This window comes from Xenopus laevis, chromosome 2S (assembly GCF_017654675.1).
Source record: "Xenopus laevis strain J_2021 chromosome 2S, Xenopus_laevis_v10.1, whole genome shotgun sequence".
NCBI lineage: Eukaryota > Metazoa > Chordata > Amphibia > Anura > Pipidae > Xenopus > Xenopus laevis.
The window spans coordinates 64,411,501-64,438,420 of record NC_054374.1 but is presented as its reverse complement, the minus strand read 5'-3'; the positions used below and the strand labels follow the sequence as shown (position 1 = coordinate 64,438,420).

The following is a 26,920-nucleotide window of genomic DNA, read 5'->3' as shown; positions in this document are numbered from 1 at the left end:
ACAGTTATGGGATCAGTTATCTGGAAGCACATTATCCAGAAAGCTGCAAATTACGGAAGACTGTTTACCATAGACTCCATTTTAATCAAATAATTCATGTTTTTTTAAATATAAATTTACTTTATCTTTGCAATTATAAAACAGAACCTTTTTACTCAAACCCAACTAAGACATAATTAATCCTTATTGGAGCAAAAATAATCCCATTGGGTTTATTTAATATTTAAATAATCTTTTAGCAGGTTTAAGGTATTGGGCTCGAAATTATGGAAAGAACCCTTATCCTGAAAACCCACGGTCCTGAACATTCTGGATAACAGGTCCCATACCTGTACTGCTTTTAACAGTGGTGAAAATTAATGAGTCGCTGTGCTAAGAATGGGTCACAGCTCCAGACCCTTGCACAAACAATGTCATTTACCCAGTTCAAAAAAAGGTTAGCATGTGCAAATATTCTGCTTTCCCCAAATGAATCCTAAAGCCTAAACACAAACTTTTACTTATGTTTTGATAATAAAGAGATATGAAATCAGATGTATAAAAAGAACTAGAGATAACATTCCACTTCTCTACTGTCTACTTCCCAGATATTGAGAGAAGAAAAACAAAATATATATCTCCAATAGGTACACGCACACCGTTTTCTTTTGTCAAGATTTATTTAGAAAAGGTAATAAACATTGCATCGACGTTTCGGTTCTTGGTTTCGAACCTTTCTCAAGATGCCAAGAACCAAAACATTGATGCAATGTTTATATATTGTATGTAATCTAACCAATGCCTCACCTCCTAGAGACAGACTTTGACCACCACTTGTTTGCAAATCCAGGTATCCATCGGACATCACATGCTTCAGATTCCCCTCAGTTTCTGGCAATTTTATGTCAAACTGAAGCGAGAGTGCATCTTCTGAATCTTCTTTACCAATGCTGCTGCCACTGATAGAAGGAAGATCAAGAGATTTAATAGAAGCAGAGTCTTCTTTGTTTTGTTTAAAAGCTGCAATCTTGTCCACGAATGATCTTTCATTGCTGTTCTCTGTTACTGAGACCTTTTCAGAAAGCGAATCAGCAAAGGTATTGTCTGTAGCTGGGAAAATGACGTCCTTGTTATCATCATGCATTAAACGAGAGCTGTCCAAACAAAATGGTTTAGGGATATCATAATTATTTGTAACAGATTTTGATGTATGGTGCTTGGCCTGAGCAATGATTCCTGTATAAGACTGCATACCAGATGTACTTTGTTCTGTATTAAATGATTTATATTTGTCTTCAAAATCTTGTTCTGAAATATTGTTGTCATTGTTAAAAGCCATGAAATCAGCAAAGTCATTCTGGGAACCAGAAGAAGCCTCACAAAGTGCAAAATCCCCAAATTCACATGAAACAGTAGAAGTCATTGAAGAAACAGGATCAGTTGATGGAACAAAAGGTACATTGGATGTTGCAGGTCTTGATAAGGGGATTGTGGCTGGCAAGGGAGTATTAAATGTTGTAGATGTTACTGCAGGTGAGAAAGTATCTGAAACATTTACTAAAGGTTTAAGTTGGCCTGTTGATTTCTGTGGAAGAGATAGTGTCAAAAAATTTGCCATGCCAGCAGAAAGATCAAAGGTTGTTATGCTGTCTGAGGCTTTAATGTCAATTGAACCTTTGGTCAAAGAAGACTGGAAGTTTGCAAAGCTATCTCCTGTAAAAAAAGAAAAAAAAAACTGAATCTTTAACAAATCTTCCTCAGATTATAGTAAATAAAGAACACAAATTAAATAGCAGATTATAACAGCTGATCCACCAAATCCTCAAATAACATTTAGTTTATTTCATACATTTCTGAAAGCAGAACTAGAGCCCATAGAAACCTTAAATATATTCTATGCATCTATGCTATTTTACAAGTCTGCAGGTAGAGAAGCCGAATGACAAAGCAGTTAAACTACCCCTCCAACTGGCCTCATTCTGATAGAAGTAGCCCAAGAGGAACAATAACTGAGCCTTGCTGGAGTAAGAAGGGCAAGGAGACAGTAGGGATGTGTGTGGAGTTTAAAGCAGAATGTTACTTGGTGAGAGGGATTCATATTTGAAAGACTCAAGAAGCAACACATGCACTTTGAGGCATAGACATAGCAATCAGGGCTACGGATACAGATACTGTAAAAGTAGATATAGGAACAGAGACAATTGTTACTGGGAAAACAGTAGAGTGTGTGCCATGGTGAATACAGAATCCATTCTACAATACTTAACTAAATTGCTAATGTTTTCTAAAGCTCAAAAGATATTTGCCTACCACAGACAAAACGTTGTCCTACTCACAATACAGGTACGGGATAAGTTATCCGGAAACCCGTTATCCAGAAAACACAGAATTACCGAATGGCCATCTCCCATAGACTCCATTTTATCCAAATTATCCATATTTCTAAAAATGATTTTATCCAAAATAGTTTGGATTTTGATCCAAACTAAGATATAATTAATCCTTATTGGAAGCAAAACCAGCCTGTTATTTAACGTTTAACTGATTTTCTAGTAGACTTAAGATATGAAGATCCAAATTATGTAAAGATCCATTATCCAGAAAACCCCAGGTCATGAGCATTCTGGATAACAGGTCTCATACCTGTACTGGCAAGACACTTGGTCTTTGCACCAGGAGCATTCTGATGAAATTTTGGTCTTGGGCCTGATTTGGTCTGTCAACCAAATCAGGCCCAAGAATCTGCTGTAATGTTTCTTATTGCTTAGTCTGAAGTTTCAATCAATTCCTGAAGAAATGCACCATTCTGTGCTATGACGTTCATAAAATACTGGATCCTAATAATAGCTGCAATGTAATTAAAGAGGGGTTTGAATTGACTTGTTACAGTATTATTGGTTTTTCAGTAACATAATAGTATAAAGTAGTAAAATTCGTTTACTTCAAGTATTGATTTTATGACAAACACACACTGCATAATCAATAATCCTACCTTCAAACGTAGATGTGTGATCAGAGGGCTTGTCCATTGTGATTTCCTTAAAGACAGCATATTTATCGACAGAGGCTGATGCAACTGATGTACCAGAAATTGGCATAAGCAATTTTTTACTGCTCGAAAACAAGAAAGAAAAAAAACCATATCACAAACCAAGCATTATATTATGGTTGCATTAGAAGCTATCCTGCTACTTTTATTTGACAGTACAATCATGCTGGATTGGATAGTCAATATGTACCTAATTCTTTCACTGAACAAATAGGAGATGTAATAGAAAAAACAACATAAATAAAATTTGCCACTGTGCTTTGAACAAACACTCCACTTGGTCATTGACAAAGCAGTCAAGAATATGCAAGTTGCTCAGTGCCTATGCGAGATATTCCTTCTGTAAGTAAATTTTTAAAGAGGAAAGCTTTTTGTGTATGGGTCACATAGTTTTCATGTTTTACATATTGAAAGTGGACATTTTGAGATATTTTATTGGCATAATATTTCCATTAGCGTAAGACAGATACCATGCATATAGTGCAATATAAAGATCTGCGGAATTTATAATGTAATTTGTCAGCAATTATCTTAGTTGCTGAATAGAAAATCAAATGAGCAGGTGACACTGTGGTGACATGAAGGCCAGTCAGTTTGGGATTCCACCAGTCAAGACCGGGTAAGAGCCAGTGCAAAATATACTTCCACAGCAAGATGGTGGGTATCCAAACCAAACTGTAAATATAAAGATTTGCATAATCTCAACTCTGTGTAAACAGAGCTTTGTATTACTGTAAAGCAAACACAAATGTTTTTAGGACAACCTAGAATACATTACCTGTTATGTATCTGAAAAGGTTTTTTATTTATTGCACTTATTGATATATCACTTTGGAAGTCTGAGGGGACATTCAGGGGTCCAGTTTTAGAGGCATCTTGAAAATCCTGAAAATCATCATCTTCTGATTTAACAGGCTACACAATGAAAGGCAACATATTAATATAATCCATTTCAAAATATTTTTTATAATAAAGAAATAATGAAGACTGCTTCACACAAAAAGGAAGTGTTAAAGGGTAACATACTAAGTACCATAGTAAGTTAGGTTGAGAAAAGACACACGACCATCAAGTTCAACCTTTTAACTCTATTTTAACCTGTCTAACTACTAGTTGATCCAGAAGAAGGCAAAATAAACCCATCTGAAGCCTCTCCAATTTGCCTCAGAGGGGGGAAAATTCCTTCCTGACTCCAAAATGGCAATCGGACTAGTCCCTGGATCGACTTGTACTAAGAGCTATCTTCTATAACCCTGTATTCCCTACCTTGCTAAAAAGCTATCCAACCCCTTCTTAAAGCTATCTAATGTATCAGCCTGTACAACTGGTTCAGGGAGAGAATTCCACATCTTCACAGCTCTCACTGTAAAAAAAACCTTCAGAATATTTAGACAGAACCTTTTTTCTTCTAATTGTTCCTTCTCCTTTAAAGGAAAACTATACCTCCCAAACAATGTAGGTCTCTATAAAAAGATATTGCATAAAACAGCTCATATGTAAAACCCTGCTTCATGTAAATGAACATTTCATAATAATATACTTTTCTAGTAGTATGTGCCATTGGGTAATCATAAATAGAAAATTGCCATTTTAAAAAATAAGGGCCGCCCCCTGGGATCGTACGATTCACTGTACTCACAAACATACCAACAAACCATACATTTTAGGTCACATGAGCCAATTAACAGACAGATTTGTGTCTTTTGCTTCCACACTTCTTCCTGTTACAGTTAGAGTTGAAGTATTTCTGGTCAGGTGATCTCTGAGGCAGCACACAGACCATCACGAAATGGTGGCTCAAGGCAAGAGATGTAAAAGGGCAAGATTTACTTAAATATATAGACCAGTTTGGAAAGATTCTTTAATATGCCACTTAATATAATATGATCTGTTGCTTAAGTGTTCCTTTTGGGGGTATAGTTTTCCTTTAATTATCATAGTAATACCTTAATGGTCTAGATCAAACAAACAGAACATATTTCAGAATACAACAGGTTATCTCATATCTTACTGGCATATTTCACTGAAACGCAAGTTGTATAAAAGCATCATATATGGGGGCTTAGTGCTAATGGCACTTTGCCACCTATGTTTTTGTCTAGTGATAAAGGGGCACTATTGCAAAAAAGAAAAAATAATATAAGCTTCATGATTCTGAAATAGGAAACTATCTAAATATAATCAGTTAAAAAATCTGTACAGTTCCTGAAATAATCAAATTCCTCTTCATTATTTCCTTCTCAGCATCGGCATCTTTTCATTTTCTCCTTGATGACCATGAGTTGGGGGTCAGATTTTCATTGACAGATATAATATATTTTATTTATTTTGGGGAGGGTCCCTTTACTAGCAGATGTATTAGATTTCACACAAATACCGATTCTAGCATAAACAAAATCTAACAAAATAACGGACTTTGCGCAAAAAAAGCCAAAGTGTCTGAAATGGACGAAGTGAATCCAGGATTTAGTTCAACCCTATACCTATTAAAATAACTTTAATATGTGTAGGTTAAAATGTAAGTATTTATACATGGATTGATTCTCTGTTCTTACCTGATGAGCAGGGAAGGAAGGTGTGAAAGCGTTTAATACTTTTGATGCTGTTTCCTCTGCTACTGAAACTTTATTCATTACAGTGGGTTTCTGGACAGGAGGAATCGACAAAGCAAGTCCTGTAGACATCATATGCAGCTGATTTGATGGGGTTGGCAAAGCCACTGGAAAACCACTTAAAACTGGTATAGGAGCAGATGGAATCTGGCTCAGAACATCCAGATTGAGAGCAGGTCCTCCTCTCTGATTTTATATAAGAAAATTAAAGTAAGTATATGTGCATTACAGACCTGAATCAGTATAAAATAGATGAGTGCTTTCAACTTGCTATAATCTTTTACCATACCGTTTTAGGAAGGTATACGTTTTTCAAACTGTATCAGTAAAAGAGCCTACAAAATTCATTAGAGAAGAGGGAGAGACACAAAGGCCTCTGATTTATGGAAGCTCTCATTTAATGACAGCATCAGCTATATGAAAATGCAGTTATCTGCATAAATTTTAATTAATGACAGGAGAACCCACACTCTGGGTGTTACAAGAGTAAATTTAGAAAAGAAGACAAAAAATATTCCCAGCTGTAGGTTTTGTAAAATGCAACATTTTTTTAGTTAAATAAAGTTGAATTATGAATCCAAAGAGGTATTTAAAGAGGTTATTAAAGCAAAATGTAATATAATGAAGACAAAGATATGCTCAGACAATATGCATTTGGTCTTCATTGTATTTAGATTTAGTGGTTGTTGAATTATTTAGCTTTGTGAACAGCAGCTATCTGGTTTCTGGTGAGATATTTACCCTATCAAGCAGGCAGCCCCTAACAGTATATAAATGGTAATATCCTGACTTAAAACAGAGCAAACCACAGTTTGTTAGAGGATGACTTCACTGCTTTCACATAAGATTTTAGGGGCATATTTATCAATGGGTGAAAACAGAGTGAACTATAATATTCACAGTTTGATAAATATAACCCCTAAGTCCGTGCTTGCAGATGCAGTACAAGCAACGCATACCATTAAATTGTCACATGATCATTTCAATAAATGGTAGCATTATTAAAATATACATTTTAAATAAAAACAACTATGCAAAAACAAAAATGTGTAAATGAACAATAGCATAAGATATACCGTACATAAAATAAAATGGTCTACTTCAGTGTATATATAAGCCTCTCACATGTGCAATGTGTATGTTAAAGCCTTTCTCATGTTACAAAATAGACGACTATTCTGAAATCCTTTTTTGGATGGCAACCATTAATCACATTGTGTTTATGTTTATATGGACAAAATGAAAGCATACCTGAGCAATGGCTATCATTGCTAAAACCGTGTACAGTTCTTCTTTTGCAAGTTTTCCTGGCATTGTCCGATTAGCCAATGCCCAGATCTGCCCCAAAGCTTCTCTGGGAAGACCCGATGACAACAATATAGGATACAGTTTGGCTGTGTCTATTCCAGTAGCCGTCATTGTGGTTTCTAAAATGTTCTTGTAGAACTCTGAATAAAATAAAAACAATCACAGTTGATAATTGAACACCTATAAAACAATTCTTGTGAAGTTTTTGGCAGGTACTCTGTGACAACATCACCAGTACATCCTAACTAATCAAATCTTATGCCTAAGAATTACCAATCTACATTCATTCCACGATTGCTCATGTCATCTCTGCCAAGGCCTTTGCCATAGCTATACTCAAAGTACTTTAGACTTCGGTTTCTTGTCAGCAGTTCATAACTTGGGTCCCACTCCTATACATGGCTCATCCTGTAAACCAACCTCCCTTTAAAGTGGTTTTTCATTTCCCCCCCCCTGCTATTTTCTCCCACTGCAGAGCATTCTGCAATAAAATTGGAGGCACAAATAAGCTATAACTGGTTACTGCTAGATGTGGTAAATGCTTAATTTATTTCACACATAATTCTCTCTAATTTGTTTACATCATAAAGGGGCAGATGTATTTAAGTTTATTCGCCAGTATAATTAAGTAACATAATGGCATATTTATAAAGCTTCTTTTTTTTTTATTTTCATGTAAAATCACCAGGCAATACAATCACACAAATAATTTAAAAAATCTAATTGACTTACAGGTTAAGGACTGCTAAAAAACTGCATAAATTCCAGAAACTCCAGAAAACGTAAACTAGCTACACTTCTGCACTATTCATCAAGGCAAGCTAAACTTGTGCTTGCTGCATGTATAAGCACAAGTACCTCTGTTAATGGTGCACTATTTTGCGTTAATTTTATCCTTTTGCACTTGTAAAGGACCTGTTCTGTGTTTCTCAAGTGCTATATGCCCACACATATTTTTTGTTAGTGATAAAGTATTAGGGCTCATTAACAAACACAGCCACAAGTTTGTTGAGTGTACCAAGCTACTTGTGCCTAAAGTTCTCCTTGCACTTCCACATAATTTTGCCCGTTACCCCCTTTCCTTAATTGCTCACAAGTACAACTATTGCTGCTGCAAGGTTATTTTAAAAATAGCAAGTATTCAATACACAACAAGACAGACCCAATCTGCCTTATTTGATAGGTCTGGTCAGGTTACGTTTTTTGTTACAGGTATTTGGTATTATTTCTTAATGTGACAGGTCCCCTTTAAATATGCTTTATATGTGTTAACCCTTTAAGTGCCACAGAACGTAGAATCTACGTTCTGTGGATCAAAGGACCAAAGTGCCACAGATCGTAGATTCTACGTTCTGCAGCACTTCCGGGTTTGCGAGCGGAGGAGCGGCTGTTAGAGCCGCTCGCTCCGCTCCTTCACGATCCCCTGCCCCTAGACAACGAGCAGAGCAGGGGATCGTGTGGCCCCTGGGGCGCGATCGCCCAGGGGCCCCAAAGCAGCAGCAGGGACGCGTTTCCTATGCGTCCTGCTGCTGCCTGCGCTGCACTTCCGCCCAGCTCCGCCCCCCCATGGCTGCTGACCGTTGGAGCTGGAGATCTGCTGCGTGGGACCCTTTCTCATGGATCTGATGCATCTACCCCAGGTAAGTGTAACATTTACACACACAAAAACACACAAACACACCAACACACACTTAGTACAGTAATATACACTTACATTCACACTTACACACACTCACACATAGATTTTTGGGGATTGGGGGGGTCACACACACTCACAGCACCCATGTACACTTGCACACGCGCACACGTGCAAATAACATGCAATTTACCCGTTGTGCACACGCATATGTACATATATGGCTTTGTGGCTTTTTTTTTTTTCTTATCGCATCGTCTCTTTTTGGGCTAAAAAAAATGTTTTATTGCCGTTCCGAATAGCGTATTCGCTAACCGTACTGTGCAATAGTTTTTGTGTATGTTATTTTGGTGGTTATATTGCAATTTTGGGTATTTTGGTGCATTTTTAGCCATTTTATTGAATTTTTAGCCATTTTATTGCATTTTCAGCTCTGCATTTGTGTTGTTCACTTGTTTCTGTCCGTATAATCGATTTGGCCCAGCTAAAATATTCAAACGGTAATTCTGGTGGCCGATTACACTAGTGTGGAAAAAAAAAGCATTGATTTTTGTGGTTTTATTAGTTTTTGTTAATTTATTTGCATTTCACACTGTTCTGTGTTAGTTTGTTTTGCCTATGTAAATTTTATCTACTATATATCCATTTGTGGGTCTCTGTGCGCCACATAGTTTGGTATATCTATGCATATTGGGCATCAAAGTGTTCAGTAGACCCCTGGCGCTCATATTTAGGATGTTTTATGCTGATAAGCTACGAAATGTGGGGCATATAATGGGGTAAAATTCAAGCTTTGTGACGATTTTCAGAAATTTGATAAAAACCGTTATGTTCAGCATTGCTTTGCAGTTTGGCAGTTTGCAGTAGAAACACTTATTTACCCATATTGGATTCGTCAAAATGTGTACTTTCTGAAAATATATGGTTTTCTGGGGTCTGTGTACTGTTAGGTGGTCTAATGTCGCATAATACACACACCGGGTGGTTATATAGCAGCAGCCAGCGCGTCAGCCGTGAAAATGTCTATACATATTGTCATTTGGGGGTCTCTGTGCGCCACATAGTTTGGTATATCTATGCATATTGGGCATCAAAGTGTTCAGTAGACCCCATGCACTCATATTTAGGATGTTTTATGCTGATAAGTTACGAAATGTGGGGCATATAATGGGGTAAAATTCAAGCTTTGTGACGATTTTCAGAAATTTGATAAAAACCGTTATGTTCAGCATTGCTTTGCAGTTTGGCAGTTTGTAGTAGAAACACATATTTACCCATATTGGATTCCTCAGAATGTGTACTTTCTGAAAATATATGGTTTTCTGGGGTCTCTGTACTGTTAGGGGGGTCTAATGTCGCATATTACACACACCGGCTGCTTATATTGCAGCAGCCAGCGCGCGTCAGCCGTGAAAATGTATATACACTATTGTCATTTGGGGGTCTCTGTGCGCCACATAGTTTGGTATATCTATGCATATTGGGCATCAAAGTGTTCAGTAGACCCCTGGCGTTCATATTCAGGATGTTTTATGCTGATAAGTTACGAAATGTGGGGCATATAATGGGGTAAAATTCAAGCTTTGTGACGATTTTCAGAAATTTGATAAAAAACGTTATATGTTCAGCATTGCTTTGCAGTTTGGCAGTTTGCAGTAGAAACACTTATTTACCCATATTGGATTCGTCAGAATGTGTACTTTCTGAAAATATATGGTTTTCTGGGGTCTCTGTACTGTTAGGTGGTCTAATGTCGCATAATACACACACTGGGTGGTTATATTGCTGCAGCCAGCGCGTCAGCCGTGAAAATGTCTATACATATTGTCATTTGGGGGTCTCTGTGCGCCACATAGTTTGGTATATCTATGCATATTGGGCATCAAAGTGTTCAGTAGACCCCTGGCGCTCATATTTAGGATGTTTTATGCTGATAAGTTACGAAATGTGGGGCATATAATGGGGTAAAATTCAAGCTTTGTGACGATTTTCAGAAATTTGATAAAAACCGTTACGTTCAGCATTGCTTTGCAGTTTGGCAGTTTGCAGTAGGAACACATATTTACCCATATTGGATTCGTCAGAATGTGTACTTTCTGAAAATATATGGTTTTCTGGGGTCTCTGTACTGTTAGGGGGGTCTAATGTCGCATATTACACACACCGGGTGCTTATATTGCAGCAGCCAGCGCGCGTCAGCCGTGAAAATGTATATACACTATTGTCATTTGGGGGTCTCTGTGCGCCACATAGTTTGGTATATCTATGCATATTGGCCATCAAAGTGTTCAGTAGACCCCTGGCGTTCATATTCAGGATGTTTTATGCTGATAAGTTATGAAATGTGGGGCATATAATGGGGTAAAATTCAAGCTTTGAATAAATTTGATAAAAACCGTTATGTTCAGCATTGCTTGGCAGTTTGGCAGTTTGCAGTAGAAAGACTTATTTACCCATATTGGATTCGTCAGAATGTGTACTTTCTGAAAATATATGGTTTTCTGGGGTCTCTGTACTGTTAGGTGGTCTAATGTCGCATAATACACACACCGGGTGGTTATATTGCAGCAGCCAGCGCGTCAGCCGTGAAAATGTCTTTACATATTGTCATTTGGGGGTCTCTGTGTGCCACATAGTTTGGTATATCTATGCACATTGGGCATCAAACTGTTTAGTAGACCCCTATGTTTATATTTAGGATGCTTTATGCTGGTAATGATACATGGACAATACGATGCTGGAAAGTTGAAGCTTTGAGGCAATTTTCAGAATATTTTACCAAAACCGCCAAATTTGGCAAAGCCTTGCGACTCAGTAGTTTGGGGCAGTACCCATTTTAGATTCGGTAGAATGTGTACTTTCCAAAAATATATGGGTTTGGGGGGTAAACATATATTTCTGTGTTTTTACCCCACAAAAATGCAGTCAATGTGTTGATTTTTCATTAGCTGAAGTTACCCACAGGACAATTTGTATGCGCTAACTTCATTTTGGGGCCTCTAAATGCCATATACTTTGGTAAACCTATGCACAGTGGGCACCAAACTGTTTGGAGGACCCCTGGCAATCACAATTTGGGTGCTTTTTTGTGTTACGTAATGATACATGGGCGATATGATGCTGGAAAGTTGAAGCATTGAGGCAATTTTCAGATATTTCACAAAAACCATCAATTTTGGGAAAGCCTTGCGACTCAGTAGTTTGGAGCAATAAGGCATGGGTACCCATTTTAGATTCTGTAGAATGTGTACTTTCCAAAAATGTATGGGTTTGGGGGGTAAACATATATTTCTGTGTTTTTACCCCACAAAAATGCAGTGAATGTGTTGATCTTTCATTAGCTGAAGTTACCCACAGGACTATTTGTATGCGCTAACTTCATTTTGGCGCCTCTAACTGCCAGATACTTTGGTACACCTATGAACAATGGCCACCAAACTGTTCGGAGGAACCCTGGCAATCATATTTAGGGAGCTTTTTTTTGGTGCGTAACGATACATGGGTGATATGGTGCTGAGAAGTTGAAGCTTTGAGGCAATTTTCAGATATTTCACCAAAACCGACAATTGTGGGAAAGCCTTGCGACTCAGTAGTTTGGAGCAGAAAGGCATGGGAACCCATTTTAGATTCGGTAGAATGTGTTCTTTCCAAAAATATATGGGTTTGGGGGGTAAACATATATTTCTGTGTTTTTACCCCACAAAAATGCAGTCAATGTGTTGATTTTTCATTAGCTGAAGTTACCCACGGGACTGTTTGTATGCGCTAACTTCATTTTGGGGCCTCTAAATGCCAGATACTTTGGTAAACCTATGCACAGTGAGCACCAAACTGTTTGGAGGACCCCTGGCAATCACAATTTGGGTGCTTTTTTGTGATACATAACTATACATGGGTGATATGGTGCTGGGAAGTTGAAGGTTTGAGGCAATTTTCAGATATTTCACCAAAACCGACAATTGTGGGAAAGCCTTGCGACTCAGTAGTTTGGAGCAGAAAGGCATGGGTACCCATTTTAGATTCGGTAGAATGTGTAATTTCCAAAAATATATGGGTTTGGGGGGTAAACATATATTTCTGTGTTTTTACCCCACAAAAATGCAGTCAATGTGTTGATTTTTCATTAGATGAAGTTACCCACAGGACTATTTGTATGCGCTAACTTCATTTTGAGGCCTCTAAATGCCAGATACTTTGGTAAACCTATGCACAGTGGGCACCAAACTGTTTGGAGGACCCCTGGCAATCACAATTTGGGTGCTTTTTTGTGATACATAACGATACATGGGTGATATGGTGCTGGGAAGTTGAAGGTTTGAGGCAATTTTCAGATATTTCACCAAAACCGACAATTTTGGGAAAGCCTTGCGACTCAGTAGTTTGGAGCAGAAAGGTATGGGTACCCATTTTAGATTCAGTAGAATGTGTACTTCCCAAAAATGTATGGGTTTGGGGGGTAAACATATATTTCTGTGTTTTTACCCCAGAAAAATGCAGTCAATGTGTTGAATTCTCATTAGATGAAGTTACCCACAGGACTATTTGTATGCGCTAACTTCATTTTGAGGCCTCTAACTGCCAGATACTTTGGTAAACCTATGAACAATGGCCACCAAACTGTTTGGAGGAACCCTGGCAATCATATTTAGGGTGTTTTTTCTTGGTGCGTAACGATACATGGATGATATGGTGCTGAGAAGTTGAAGCTTTGAGGAAATTTTCAGATATTTCACCAAAACCGACAATTGTGGGAAAGCCTTGCGACTCAGTAGTTTAGACCAGAAAGGCATGGGTACCCATTTTAGATTCGGTAGAATGTGTACTTCCCAAAAATATATGGGTTTTGGGGGGTAAACATATATTTCTGTGTTTTTACCCCACAAAAATGCAGTCAATGTGTTGATTTTTCATTAGCTGAAGTTACCCACAGGACTGTTTGTATGCGCTAACTTCATTTTGGGGCCTCTAAATGCCAGATACTTTGGTAAACCTATGCACAGTGGGCACCAAACTGTTTGGAGGACCCCTGGCAATCACAATTTGGGTGCTTTTTTGTGATACATAACGATACTTGGGTGATATGGTGATGGTAAGTTGAAGGTTTGAGGCAATTTTCAGATATTTCACCAAAACCGACAATTTTGGGAAAGCCTTGCGACTCAGTAGTTTGGAGCAGAAAGGTATGGGTACCCATTTTAGATTCAGTAGAATGTGTACTTTCCAAAAATGTATGGGTTTGGGGGGTAAACATATATTTCTGTGTTTTTACCCCACAAAAATGCAGTCAATGTGTTGATTTCTCATTAGATGAAGTTACCCACAGGACTATTTGTATGCGCTAACTTCATTTTGAGGCCTCTAACTGCCAGATACTTTGGTAAACCTATGAACAATGGCCACCAAACTGTTTGGAGGAACCCTGGCAATCATATTTAGGGTGTTTTTTCTTGGTGCGTAACGATACATGGGTGATATGGTGCTGAGAAGTTGAAGCTTTGAGGAAATTTTCAGATATTTCACCAAAACCGACAATTTTGGGAAAGCCTTGCGACTCAGTAGTTTGGAGCAGAAAGGCATGGGTACCCATTTTAGATTCTGTAGAATGTGTACTTTCCAAAAATATATGGGTTTGGGGGGTAAATATATATTTCTGTGTTTTTACCCCACAAAAAATGCAGTCAATGTGTTGATTTCTCAGTAGCTGAAGTAAAGTCCTGAACAATTTGGATGTGCTAACTTCATATTGGTGTCTCTAAATGCCAGATACTTTGGTAAACCTATGCATAATGGGTATCAAACTGTTCAGTGGACCCCTGGCAATCATATTGCAGGTGCTTTTTCTTGGTACCTAATATAGTTTGGGATATGCGGAGCAGCAAAATAAAACCTTTGAAATGATTTTTCAAAATTTTGAATTTTATTTTGAAAAACCGCTATGTTCAGACAAGCTTTTCTGTTTGGTAGTTGGGAGTAGAGAGACATAGTTACCCATTTTGTAATCGGCAGAATGTGTACTTTTCAAAAATGTATGGTTTTCTGGGGTAAACCTATGGTTTCAGGATTTTTTGCCTTGGAATCTAAAGCATGCCGTTTTCTGCCTTAGTGCTTTCAAAATTCAGTAATATACTGCCGGGAGTTTTTGCTGTACAGAAGTCCTAAATCTCCCTAAAACTATACATATCTGGTATTGGCACGTTCGAGAGACATAAGGCTTTCCAAATCAGTTGGATATTCATCTGTAAAATGAAATATTTTTCTGGTATAAATTGATATACGATGAAAAATGGTAATTTTTCTTTTTTTTTGGTATTTAGCACTATAAATTTTTTTGCACAGGTGGAAATACATGAAAACTCAGGCAGATTTAGAAAGCTCAGTTTCTACCGAAAAAAACAATGTATAGTTTTCCTAGGTAAACTATAGGTTTCCCCTCAGAAAATGCCCTTAAAGTGAGAGAGCACAAAATGCTTAAAAACGGCTGGCATTTCGCGTAACCAAAATGTGAAATTCTGCTGGCACTTAAAGGGTTAATAATAGTAATTAAAATAATAATAACAACAACAACAACAACAACAGATACAGTGGAAGAAAAGCTTTAGTATTATCTATATATATATATATATATATATATATATATATATATATATATATATATATATAGAACCTACATACAATTTCTGTTTTATACTGGTTTGGGACCGGTTATCCAGATTGCTAGGGTTTTCCGGATAATGAATCTTTCTGTAATTTGGATCTTCATACCCTATGTCTATTAGAAAATCATGTAAACATTAAATAAACACAATAGGCTGGTTGTGCTTCCAGTAAGGATTCATTATATCTTAGTTTGTATCAAGTACAAGGTACTGTTTATTGTTACAGAGAAAAAGGAAATCGTTTGAAAAAATTTGCATTATTTTGATTATAATGGCGTCTATGGGAGATGGCCATTCCGTAATTCAGGGCTTTCTGGATAATGGGTTTCCGGATAACGGATCCCCTATCTGTATAAGAAAATTTATAACTCTACAAATATAATCATAATTTTTAAATACCTGGTACATGATTATCGTTATGGATCCAAGATGGTAGCTTTGGAGTCATGGTGTTAGGTGCTGGGAAGATTCCACCTAAGAAGAAAATTTGCACTGTTTGTAAGTAAAGAGTTATTTTAGAATCCAAGAATTATTATTTCCCTCCCCATCTTATTAGCTCCCCATCTGTTTTGCACTAGGGGCACTGACTAAGGAATTAAATTCGGGATTCGGCCAAGATTCAGCCGAATCAAGGTGCCTGGCTGAACCAAATCCGAATCCTAATAACCACGTGAAATACATTTTTTTAACCATGCTATTTTCTTTTGCCACATGCAAATTAGGATTTGGATTCGTATTTGCCAGAATACTAAAATTGTAAAAAAAAATCGGTGCATCCCTATTTTGCACTAAAGGTTTGTATTACCTCTGTGTCAATGTAAAGTTCAAATATAAATGTACAGCGGTCAAAAGCACAAATTCATACAATACCTGTTGGCTTGGTATGTAGCACAGGAGGAGGGTGCATTTTTGCATCTCTTGAAAAAAAATCTAAGTTTCCTTTAATAGCTTCCAATGCATCGTCTCTGCTTTTTTCACCAGTCTAGGAAATATTAAAAAATAAATAAAGTTTTGAAAGCAGAATTAAAAAAAAAAAAAACCACAACAGTAGTTGTACAAAGAGTATATCACATCATACTGTACAGGAATGGAGTCTGTTATCTGAAATGATTGGGGCCTGGGGTTTTCCAGATAATGGATGCTTCTGTTTAAAGCTACAAAAACATAAAGTATAAAAACATTAATAGCATTGTTTATGTTAGCTTAGTTATCCTCGTGTACACAGTAGTGTGTAAAATTACAGAGAAAAATGAAATCAGCCCATTATGAGAGGAATAGAATTACGATATAATTTTACTATACATTTGGATAATAAACTGTACTTCAAATAGCATGGCAAATGTACAAGCTTTCCATTTAAGAGGCCAGTTGTTCTAAATAAATAAACAGAAACCAGAGAAGACAAAAGTGGGGATGGGGTTTAGATATCCAAACCAGAAACTCTAGCATGTGTTTAAAGTTTAATGTATGGATCTAAAGACAGATCAAGCAAGCTTTAAAAGGATATGGTCATTAAAAAACTGACAAATAGCATTTAAAGGGGCAATTCATCTTCAAATGCCAATATCCAAATCATAATAACATTCAATTTAAGACAATTTGCAACTGACTTCAACATTTTTTTTTTTATTGCTCTTTACCTCGGGCTAGAAATGTTACTGCTAAATTGGCTGCAAATTACCCTAGCAAGCCAGCAGCATTTTGGAAGTCAGGAAGATACATGGATAACAGAAGACTTGTACAGGGCCACTTTAATAAAAGTGCAAAAAATGCCATTCATACTCCACGTGCAGTTAATCACAGGGTCTTTATTAAATTATATTATGGAGTAAAAGGTAAGTCAGTGTAAGTGCCCAACGGTGTTATATTGTGTATTAGTGCTTAATAAGTACTAGAGTTCATATAAACATTAACAATAGTTTGCCAGAGTTTTCTGCTCTTGGGTTTGACAATGAGCCATTCTGCTATAAAAAGAGTACTTTTTATGTTACTTTTGTAGTTATATTCATACTCTGCATTTAAAGGAGAAGGAAAGCTATGGAGGCATTTTATTTCCAATAGGTTAGCTGCAATAGTGCAAGCCAGAATGCTATATTTATTCTGTAGAATGTTTTACCATACCTGAGTAAAAAGCTCTAGAAACTCTCTGTTTGTTTAGGATAGGAGCTGCAGTATTAACATGGTGTGACATCACTTCCTGCCTGAGTCTCTCCCTGCTCCGGGCTCAGATTACAGTAGAAAAGGGAGGGGGGTGGGGAAGAGGAGCAAACTGAGCATGCTCTTGCCCAGGGCAATGAGGTTTAAGCTGAAGGCAGGAAGTCTGATACAGAAGCCCATGAGTACACAATAGAAGGAAAGAAATGCAGTGTTTCTTTTGACAGAGAGCAGCACTACTTTGGGGGGTTTACTGGTATATTTAGATGGACCTTTCTGATAAGGCTTACTTAATTTTAACCTTTCCTTCTCCTTTAAGGCTAGATTCACACAAAAACAGCTTTGTGTCTTGGGAAACAAAATGTAGTTCTAATCTTATTTACACATTCTTTATTAATGTTACAATATTGTAACTGCTATTTAAAGGGCATGTAAAGGCAAAAAAATAAAATCCCATTTTTACTTTCTTTAATGAAAAAGAAACCTATCTCCAATATACTTTAACTAAAAAATGTGTACAGTTTTTATAAGAAATCTGACTGTATGCAGTGATATTCTCCCTTCATTTACGCCTGTGGATAGGAATTGTCAGATGGTCCTTAACTGCTGAGCAGGTAAACAATCATACTTATGAACAGCAGGGGGAGCCCCCGTCTTACTTCCCAGTCATGCAGAACTCAAGCAGCTTTGTTTATGACGATCCCTAAGCAGCCCACACCACACACTGAGCATGTCTTAGTCTTGCAAAGATGTTTAACAAAGTTACAAGATGGTGAACCCCTGTAGCCAACTTTGAAAGCATAAATAATTTGTTTGATTAGGCTTGTGGTGCAGTAAGTTCATGTTTATATTTAGTATACAAAATACAGCATTTCTAGCCTTATTCTATTTTAGACTTTACATGCCCTTTAAAGCAGTATTTATATTCTGTGCACTGTAGTATATTGTTTCAGGAGTCAGAACCAAACAATAGAAAGAGATAAACTAACACTGTTTTCAGCAGCAATTACATTTACAAATAACTTTAAAACCAGTGAAACAGTGGAACCAATGTATATTACAAAGTTGCTTAGAATTTCATTTTTTTCTTTCACTGTGCAGTTTGCTTAGAAGAGCACACTGAGCAATTTAACATTGATTTGCATTTCCATTAAAACAGTATGAGTTGTAAAGCTTGTGTGCATAAAAATGAAGGTTTATCTTTACCCAAGTGTCTCTTACAGCACACACAGGCTGAGGTCAACCCAAATACTAACCTCAGCTTCAGCTCGGTTGTGTGTGACCACACACAGGCTGATTGGATTGTGATAATCAATGGAGCAAAGGACACTGAGCAGATACTTCTCTCAGCCTGCAAAACTACACAGACTGACAACAGCCAGAGCCAACAGCATGTGTGGCCATAGCCTAAAACATCCTAAAGTCAATTTCAATGTGAATGAAACTATTAAGTCATACCTATTCAGTGTTTCATATACAATTTTTTTGTGTATATATTTTGTTCTATGGAGTAATTAGGGTACAGACATCTTCTTACAGCACTTTCATTCGACATAAAAGAGGGAAATCACTTGACTTACCTTGGGCTTTACGCTGCTTAGCATCCTTAATTTTTGTTTTTGTTCTTCAAACTGTTTTCGTTTTCTTTCTTCCTCTATCATTTTTTGTTGCTGTTCAAACCTTTTCCTAAGTGGGTAAAATAATTAAAGCTCAATCTCACTCTATCACATACAGTACATACCTACATAAGCAAACAAGGAGACCTTCGGTCCAAAAGGTAGATCTGGATCTACCAATAGACCTTTAGCTGGTGATCAGTAGATCTCAAGACACTGTCAACAAACAGCTTGTCTAAATCACCCTCCTATTTCATGCTTTTCATTCAGATATTTATTATGTTAAGGTTACAGAAGAAATAGTTGCTTTTTTTTTTTTTTAAATATAGCAATATACATTTTCTCATAAATCAATATTTAAGTAATATTTTCCATGAAACAGTATGCTAACAATACTTTTATGGATGTAGATCATAATGGGACAACATCACTAAAATTAGACCCTGCATTAGTAAAGTATGGACACTCCTGTTGCACAGTATATATAGTCTATTTCTGTTTCTGTAGCACTTTCCTATCAGTTTTATATTAGAAGGAGTGTTGCACTATGGAGTTTATAAATTCTAAGTTATTATACAAGATAGCCTGTTGTAAGCCAGTACAGAGCTTGAGTACTGAAGCTTGAGCATAAGGGATATTTATTTTTATTTTTTTTAGGATTAAAATAAATTAAAAGTAATATCTTCTGAATAACTTATTTCTGAGATCACGATGCATTGGATTATATAAACGAAACTAACAAGGATAAGAAAAAATATTGTACATTTTAGCAGAGAGCTGCATTTTGCCATTGATGATGCTGATAAGAAGACAAGAAACACCAATGCTATATATCGTGCAAAACCACTCCTGTTTACTAAAAGAGTTAGTGATAAGGGTAACACAAAAATGCCTGTGCTAAGGTACTGTTCTTTGGCAACCATTGCCCACACTGGCACGGAGATAGTTAACCAGAATAAGAGTATTGCACATTTAATAAGTGCATATATTCTTCAATTTCTGTAAAGACTCTGTGAACAGAATTTAAGGAGTCAAGGATTACTTACTGTTGCTCTTCTGCAAAATGCTTTTGCATCTCCAAGGAATACTGAGGAGCTGGATGATGCATTCTTAGAAAAGAGGGCTGCCCCATGAAAGATGCTGCTGTGCCCTGCATAGGTCCCATTTGCATTCCACCCTGCAAAGTTAATTATTTGCATGTTTTTATTGATGATAATAATCTACTGAATAATTAGAATATCCATTTTAACCCTTTAAAATGAATTAACTATTACTTTCTTTAACGAAGAAGTCGGCTATTTCATCTACTGCACATGCCCCAGGAAATTTGAAGAAAGAAAAAGAAGGAAGCCGATCGCTCCATGGTGCTCGCTGGAAGAACCCCTGGACTGGTGCAGTTTTCTCCTGATAGGTGCACAGGCTAGGGGTGTCAGGTAAGTATATACAATCACTTGGGGTGCCTAACTTTTGGCACCCAGAAGTCAATATGACTTTACTTCTCCTTTAATTGGAAAAAAATAATGAACTTTCTATATGGCAAATTAAATTGTCACTGTAATTAAAAATGAGAACTAAACCATAAAAACCAAATATGGGAAAAAGAGATTCACAAGTAGGGTTGCCACTTGTCCGGATTTTACATGGACAGTCCAGTTTTCGGAAGGGCTGTCCAGGTGAAAAGTGCCTATGCAGATTTTCAAATTAGGAATTCCGGACAGGACATTGAATTTAATGACATGGTGATCAGCTGATCGCCACGTCATCAGTGGTAACCCTATTCACAAGTTATTTAACCTGATGTTACAGTACTGATTATTAAATTCTGGTGAAATTGCCCTGGTTTTTGAGCTGCCAGCACAGAGCATAAGCAGCGAATCAGAAGTAAAAAAGATGGGAAGCTACGGAGGCATCTTCAGAGGCATAGATCGATCTTCCCTACCATAGGACTGTGATGGCTTTAGGCTGACAGAATGTCAAAACATAGGGGGTTATTTATTAAAGCCCAAATGCAAACAACTTGAAAATTTAAAAAAAAAACAAAAAACTAAAATTTATCGATATTTATTATACTATGAGGATGAAAAATGTCAGAATCCGAAAATACTCCATTTCAACATGTCGAGGTCAAGTAAATGGCAGAGGTCCTATTTGCAATTTGAAGATATTATGGTCTGTACTGGGTTTCATAAAATAATGCTAACTTTTTTGGCTTTTCTGCCAATTTCATGAAAAATTCGGACAAATCCAAAAAATTTTTTTCAAGCGACAATCATTTTTTTTAATGATAAATAAGGGTAATTTGTGGATTCTAGTTTGGTCTGACCTTTTTTTATTTAAAATAACCAAAAAAAATGTGCACCTTTTCTAGCTTACTTCGTTGGTAAGAATTAGTTTTTATCCATCTTTATGGATGTATAAAACATTGGTAGGTGCAAAGAAGTGTGGCCAAAACAATCTGGTTAGGAAGCACCATGGATTGCCATATGTGAATATAGAGTAGTGATGTGCAGGTCACGAAAAACATGTACCTGACCCTAATTGGTAAAACCTTAACCAACAAAATGTTCCACGGTACAACATTTGGTAAAACCCCACAAATTACGTTTTAGAACTTAATCCTGTACTCCCCCCCCCCACAAAAAAAAAACGTGAATTTCAAGGGTCCTATACTCAAGGGGGGGGGGAGTCTTCTATTTTTTAGTTTGTAATCAAATCTGCAACCAAGTAATTGTTTAAGGATCAACTATACATCAATTTCAAATTGCAATTTCCTATTCAGACAATGGGGATTCAGCCCAAGCAGCATGAAACCTATTGTTGAATCCCTTTGATAGGTAGACAAATAATATATTTATGGTAAATTTTAACTGATGACTGCTTGCCCTTTTGCAGTCAGGACGCAGCTTCCACCTTCTGAAGCAAACTGGAGATGGCTTTAGAGTTTTTTGCTTTCCTCTGATGTTAGCAGCTTTACTTGGGACACAAAACTGAACTCGATGGACATGTGCCTTTTTTCAAGTTAATCTACTATATAAACTACACAAATACTAAATAGTACACACAAAGCTATTAAGAGATAAAGTACCTGCATAGCCATGGTCCCATGAGAAATATGTGCCGGATATCCGATCCCCATCATATTCTGCATGTTTGGTTGCATTGCAGATATCAGCTGAAATCCTTGTGTTTGTTGTTGCATCCCACCTATACCAAAACATACCAGTGTTACAAAAATTTTAAAAAGACAAAGACAGGCAGCAAATATTAAATCATGTGTGTGTGCACAGCTCTTTCTCCCAGAAGACGTCAAAATTTTAAGCAGCAGTCTTCCTGACTGACCCGGTGTTATTTAAAGTTTCTCACAGACCTACTTAGAACCCAGGAAATAAATTAATCAATGTGAGCGTGTTCTTTCTTGAAATGCAATCTCTTTCTCTTTCTAACATTAATAAACAATGAATTACAGACTATGAACCCAGAATTTATTGAAAATATATTGGCAGTATTACACAAGCTTTTGACAACTCACGTGGGTTTATTATACACATATGGATTTATGGATTTATTATATATATATATATATATATATATATACACAGTACCTTGTACCTGATAAAGGCTAAGATATAATTAATCCTTATTGGAGGCAAAACCAGCCTACTTTGTTTATTTAAAGGGCACCTGTTGGGTAAAAATGTTATCCCCTACCAATGGTGCAGGCTAATAGAGCCCGCATTTCGTTTGGGCATAAAAGTAGTTTTTAAAAAAAAAGCCCCCGCCAGCGATACGCTACCTGCACCAAGGGGGAGCTCCCCCTTCAATGCATTTGGCAAATTTGATGCAGTTTCGTGAATTTTCAGCAAAGCAGGTTAGATTCACACATCACAAATTATAATACATAAAGGTATGGGATCCATTATCTGGAAACCTGTTATCCAGAAAGTTCCGAATTACAGAAAGGCCATCTCCCATAGACTCCATTTTATCCAAATTTTTTTAAAATAATTTCCCTTTCTCTGTAATAAAGGAATGGAACCCTGCCTGGTTTTTCCTTCAAAAAACAGATTGTCTGGGTCAAAACCTGACAGGTGGCAACCCTAACTAGAAACCAAGGCACACCTACATTGCTGTGTATGTGCCACATTTAAGGGATTCAGCAATCTATAAAACAGTCTATAAGTCCTAACTCCTATAGGATGTCATGGCCATCATCTGCTATAAAACAATCATTCTTTAATTCTTAAAATTACCTTACAAGGCTTGGTTACATGATACACATATATAAATTATAACAAGAGCAAAATAATAAAGCCATCAAAATGTCAGTTTTGTATAGTTTATATTAATTTACAACTGATATTCAACTGGGATCACATTGTTCAATGAAAAGCTTTTTTTTTTTTAACTTGCTTAGTCACAGGATCACCTGACACTTGAAGGGAAAGAAAGCAACAAAGCTGCCCACCATTTCTGAATAAATAATAAAAATGAAAAACACATTGTGGGGAGCCAGGTACTGGTATGAGATCCTTTATTCAGATTGCTTGGGACCTTTTAGGGTTATAGTTTATAAAATATTCTCCTACACCCACCACAGATTATTTCACAATATTATTAACACATGTTTATAAAACACCAACATATTACACAGCCTATAAAATAAATAGATGAAAACACTAAACATAAAGTGTTAATTAAAAAAAAAAAAACAATAACCTATACAAGAGGTAGAGTGACCCGGCCCAAAAGAGCAACCACTGCTTGGTCAGAGTAACGGTCTGAAGTTCATACTATAATTATGTTATAATTGGTATAACGCTGTAAAGACCTGTAAAAAAAATATTCATCTTTTGAAAAAAAAGGTAACTATTTTTGCAAAGAAATGTATTTCTACATTCTATTTTGAGGAGTCCTGCCCTGCTTTATGACTAAGATTCCAGCTGTCTTTGTAAGAGTGTATTGAGATACAAATATAACAGAATCCTCTATTGAAAGACTTGATTATACAATTGAAGGCTTCAGAGATTAGTAATAGGCCAAGTAAGTGGGCTTAGAGATCAAAATAGAATGAAATACAAAAAAATGGCATGGGGAGGAGGAAGGTAGGAGGTAAAATATAGACATCAGAAGAAAGGGGTTAACGGGAACAGGAGGAACAGAAACATGGATGCCAGCTCTGCCTATTATCTATTTATTCACATAGAAGCCATGTGTTTGCATAAATATGGGTAAGGGGGAACCTGAGAAGCCTACATTAGAAATTGGCACATTACTTCACGAGTATGCATTTTTGAGCTGAAATCCAGCATATCTGCCGATTCTTAGTCTGTCTGAGATTGGCCTAATGCCAGAAAGGGATGCTTCTCGGCCTGCAGATGTTTTTATATCAGTTATCACCGAGATGGTTACTGGTGGAAGGGTGAGCGCCAGTTTGGGTCATTTATAGGTTTGTACCAGGATCTAGCATTTGCTAGCTGAAACTGCAATCATTAAATAACCCATTAAAGGGATGATTCACCTTCAGGTTAACTTTTAGTATTTTATAGAATGGGCAATTCTAAGCAAATTTTCATTTGGTCATTATTTATTGTTTATAGTTTAGGAATTATTTGCCTTCTTCTCCTGACTGACCCCATCTAAAAACAAATGCTCTGTAAATCTTCAAATTTATTGTTATTGCTTCTTTGTATTATGCATCTTTCTGTTCCGACCCTCCCCTATTAATATTTCATATTCTCAATCATTGCATGGTTGCTAAGGTAATTTGGACCCTAGCAACCTGATTGCTGACAATCAGCAATCAGGAACTTAAAAACCACAAATAATAAAAAATGAAAACCAATTGCAAATTGTCTCAGAATTTCGCTCCATACTAAAACTTTACTCAAAGGTGAACAACCCCTTTAAGTTGTCATTTTAACTGGAGCAGTACAAAACTGAGCTAATAGTGAAGAATGCAACAATGCAGCCACAATACTCAATAGCATAAGGAAAACCAAAATAAGACATCAGTTCTAAATGAGTAGAAAGTGGAATGCAGGCTGCAAATGCAGCATTCTGTGAGATGCTTGCTAGAATCTCAGTCATAAATTGTAAAAGAACATCTATGCAGTTGCTTGACTACCAGGTAATATCCCATATTATTCAAGCAGAATATTTTAAGATCTTTTCACAACTAAAGAAATTAACTTTACTCAACATTATACAGGTTTTACAGTTAAGATGAATGTACTGGAATTACAGACTATACAATAAATGCATCATATCTAACCAATATATTTATTAAACTTGTGCCCTTGTGTCAGTTATTTAAATAAAATTCATAAAAGATAATCATTTTGATGACAACTAAATAATAGATACATTATAATAACGAAATCATTAAAGTCATTATTGCACTTTATGTTTCCAGTTAAACCCCATATAAATTTATCATTATAATAACCAATAAGGCACTAGATATATACAGTTACATAACAATTTAACTTCATTTGTACTAGAATGAAATTTACAAGGGACATAAACCCAAAAATAGAATTTGACAAATTTTATTCTAAGCAACTTTCCTAAACAAATTCCTTCTCTCTGTGGCTATAAAGTTATGTGTAAATTGAATTACTGAAAGCAGTTTTAGCTGTCCCGTTCTGAATCCCTAATTAATGACTGTGGAAGTCATAACGCAGAAATTAGTTCTTCCCTTTGCATAATTGCATACTTCTGTTACACATTCATAAGTCGAAAACTCTAGTGCTAAGAATCGAAAGGGACAAACACATACTGTATTCAAGAGCAATTACATTTAGAAACAACTGTAAATAGAAACCACTGAAAAAATTATTAAATGTAGTTTCTTAGAACTACATCCATTTATTTATTAGGAACCTTATTTCGGGCTCAAAGGGGAACTATGGTGAAAATGAAAATTTAATATAAGCTTCCTCATACTGAAGCAAGAAACTTTTTAAATACAATCAATTAAAAATGCTGCATTGTTTCTGAAATAATCAAGTTTATATTGAATATCCCTCTCTCAGCATCTGTTTCTCTGCATTCTGTCTTCATGCAGCAGTTGGGTGTCAGATGAATGATCCAATATATCTTATGGGATCGGGGCTCCTTTCCAAGCAGATGTATTTGAGCTCATTCAAATACCTGAAACAAAATGTAACAAAATAACTGCCTTTTGCACAAATTCTGCATGTAGAGAGACATGATTTCCAGGTATTTTTTATAGCATGAGCTCGAATACATCTTCTAGGCAAAAGGAGCCCCCATATAAGATATTTTGGATCATTTATCCGACACCCAACTCCTGAATGAAGACAGAATGAGGAGAAACAGAAGCAGAGAGAGGAATAGTGCATATAAACTTGATTATTTCAGAAACAGTACATTATTAATTGTATTTAGAAAGTTTCTTGTTTTATTATAATGAAGCCAATATTACATTTTTATTTTCGCGATAGTTACCCTTTAATATCCCTGTAAAAAGCAACGCAACAGCACAACATTCATTGAAACACAAAGGGCTCATAAAGCTGAGCTGCACCCATTAGTAATTGAACGACGTTCGCTTATGTTCACTAAACCCAGATTTAGATCCCTTTGAACAAATTACCTCCACTGCGGTTCTGCAGTCTATGGGGGATTTCCTGTGGGTTCGTGTTCAGTTCCTTAAAGAGCTCATTGAGCTTCTCATATTGCTCAGATGACATGTCTGACACAGAGTTGTTTGTACTCGGAATCACTTCCGGTTCAGTTTACGCTGCCCTGTTTTAGTTGCCCTTGGCGCCTGACCTCCAACAACATTAAAAATGCAGTTTAATTGTTGTCTACATTCGGGTTAATTTTGTTTGAATTATGTTTGAATATTTAATCAACACATGCTCCGAAAAAAAGCATAACTTATA

The 26,920-nt window shown here is 36.5% G+C and overlaps 1 protein-coding gene across 2 annotated transcripts in view; it reads right to left on the bottom strand.

Annotated features, from left to right (window-relative positions):
* The window catches only part of synrg.S (synergin, gamma S homeolog), a 43,741-nt gene extending 16,964 nt beyond the window's left edge, over positions 1-26,777 (bottom strand). For both annotated transcript variants that reach the window (XM_018249395.2, XM_018249396.2), the window contains exons 1-11: positions 26,629-26,777; positions 22,096-22,214; positions 20,057-20,187; positions 18,975-19,080; positions 16,111-16,222; positions 15,640-15,714; positions 6,892-7,088; positions 5,584-5,826; positions 3,807-3,943; positions 2,972-3,090; positions 787-1,692 (exon numbers count right to left, since the gene is read on the bottom strand). In XM_018249395.2, coding sequence (XP_018104884.1) covers positions 787-1,692; positions 2,972-3,090; positions 3,807-3,943; positions 5,584-5,826; positions 6,892-7,088; positions 15,640-15,714; positions 16,111-16,222; positions 18,975-19,080; positions 20,057-20,187; positions 22,096-22,214; positions 26,629-26,725 — 2,242 coding nt within the window. In that variant the 5' untranslated portion in view covers positions 26,726-26,777. The remainder of the gene's footprint in view (positions 1-786; positions 1,693-2,971; positions 3,091-3,806; positions 3,944-5,583; positions 5,827-6,891; positions 7,089-15,639; positions 15,715-16,110; positions 16,223-18,974; positions 19,081-20,056; positions 20,188-22,095; positions 22,215-26,628) is intronic.
* Between the last annotated feature and the right edge of the window lie 143 nt (positions 26,778-26,920).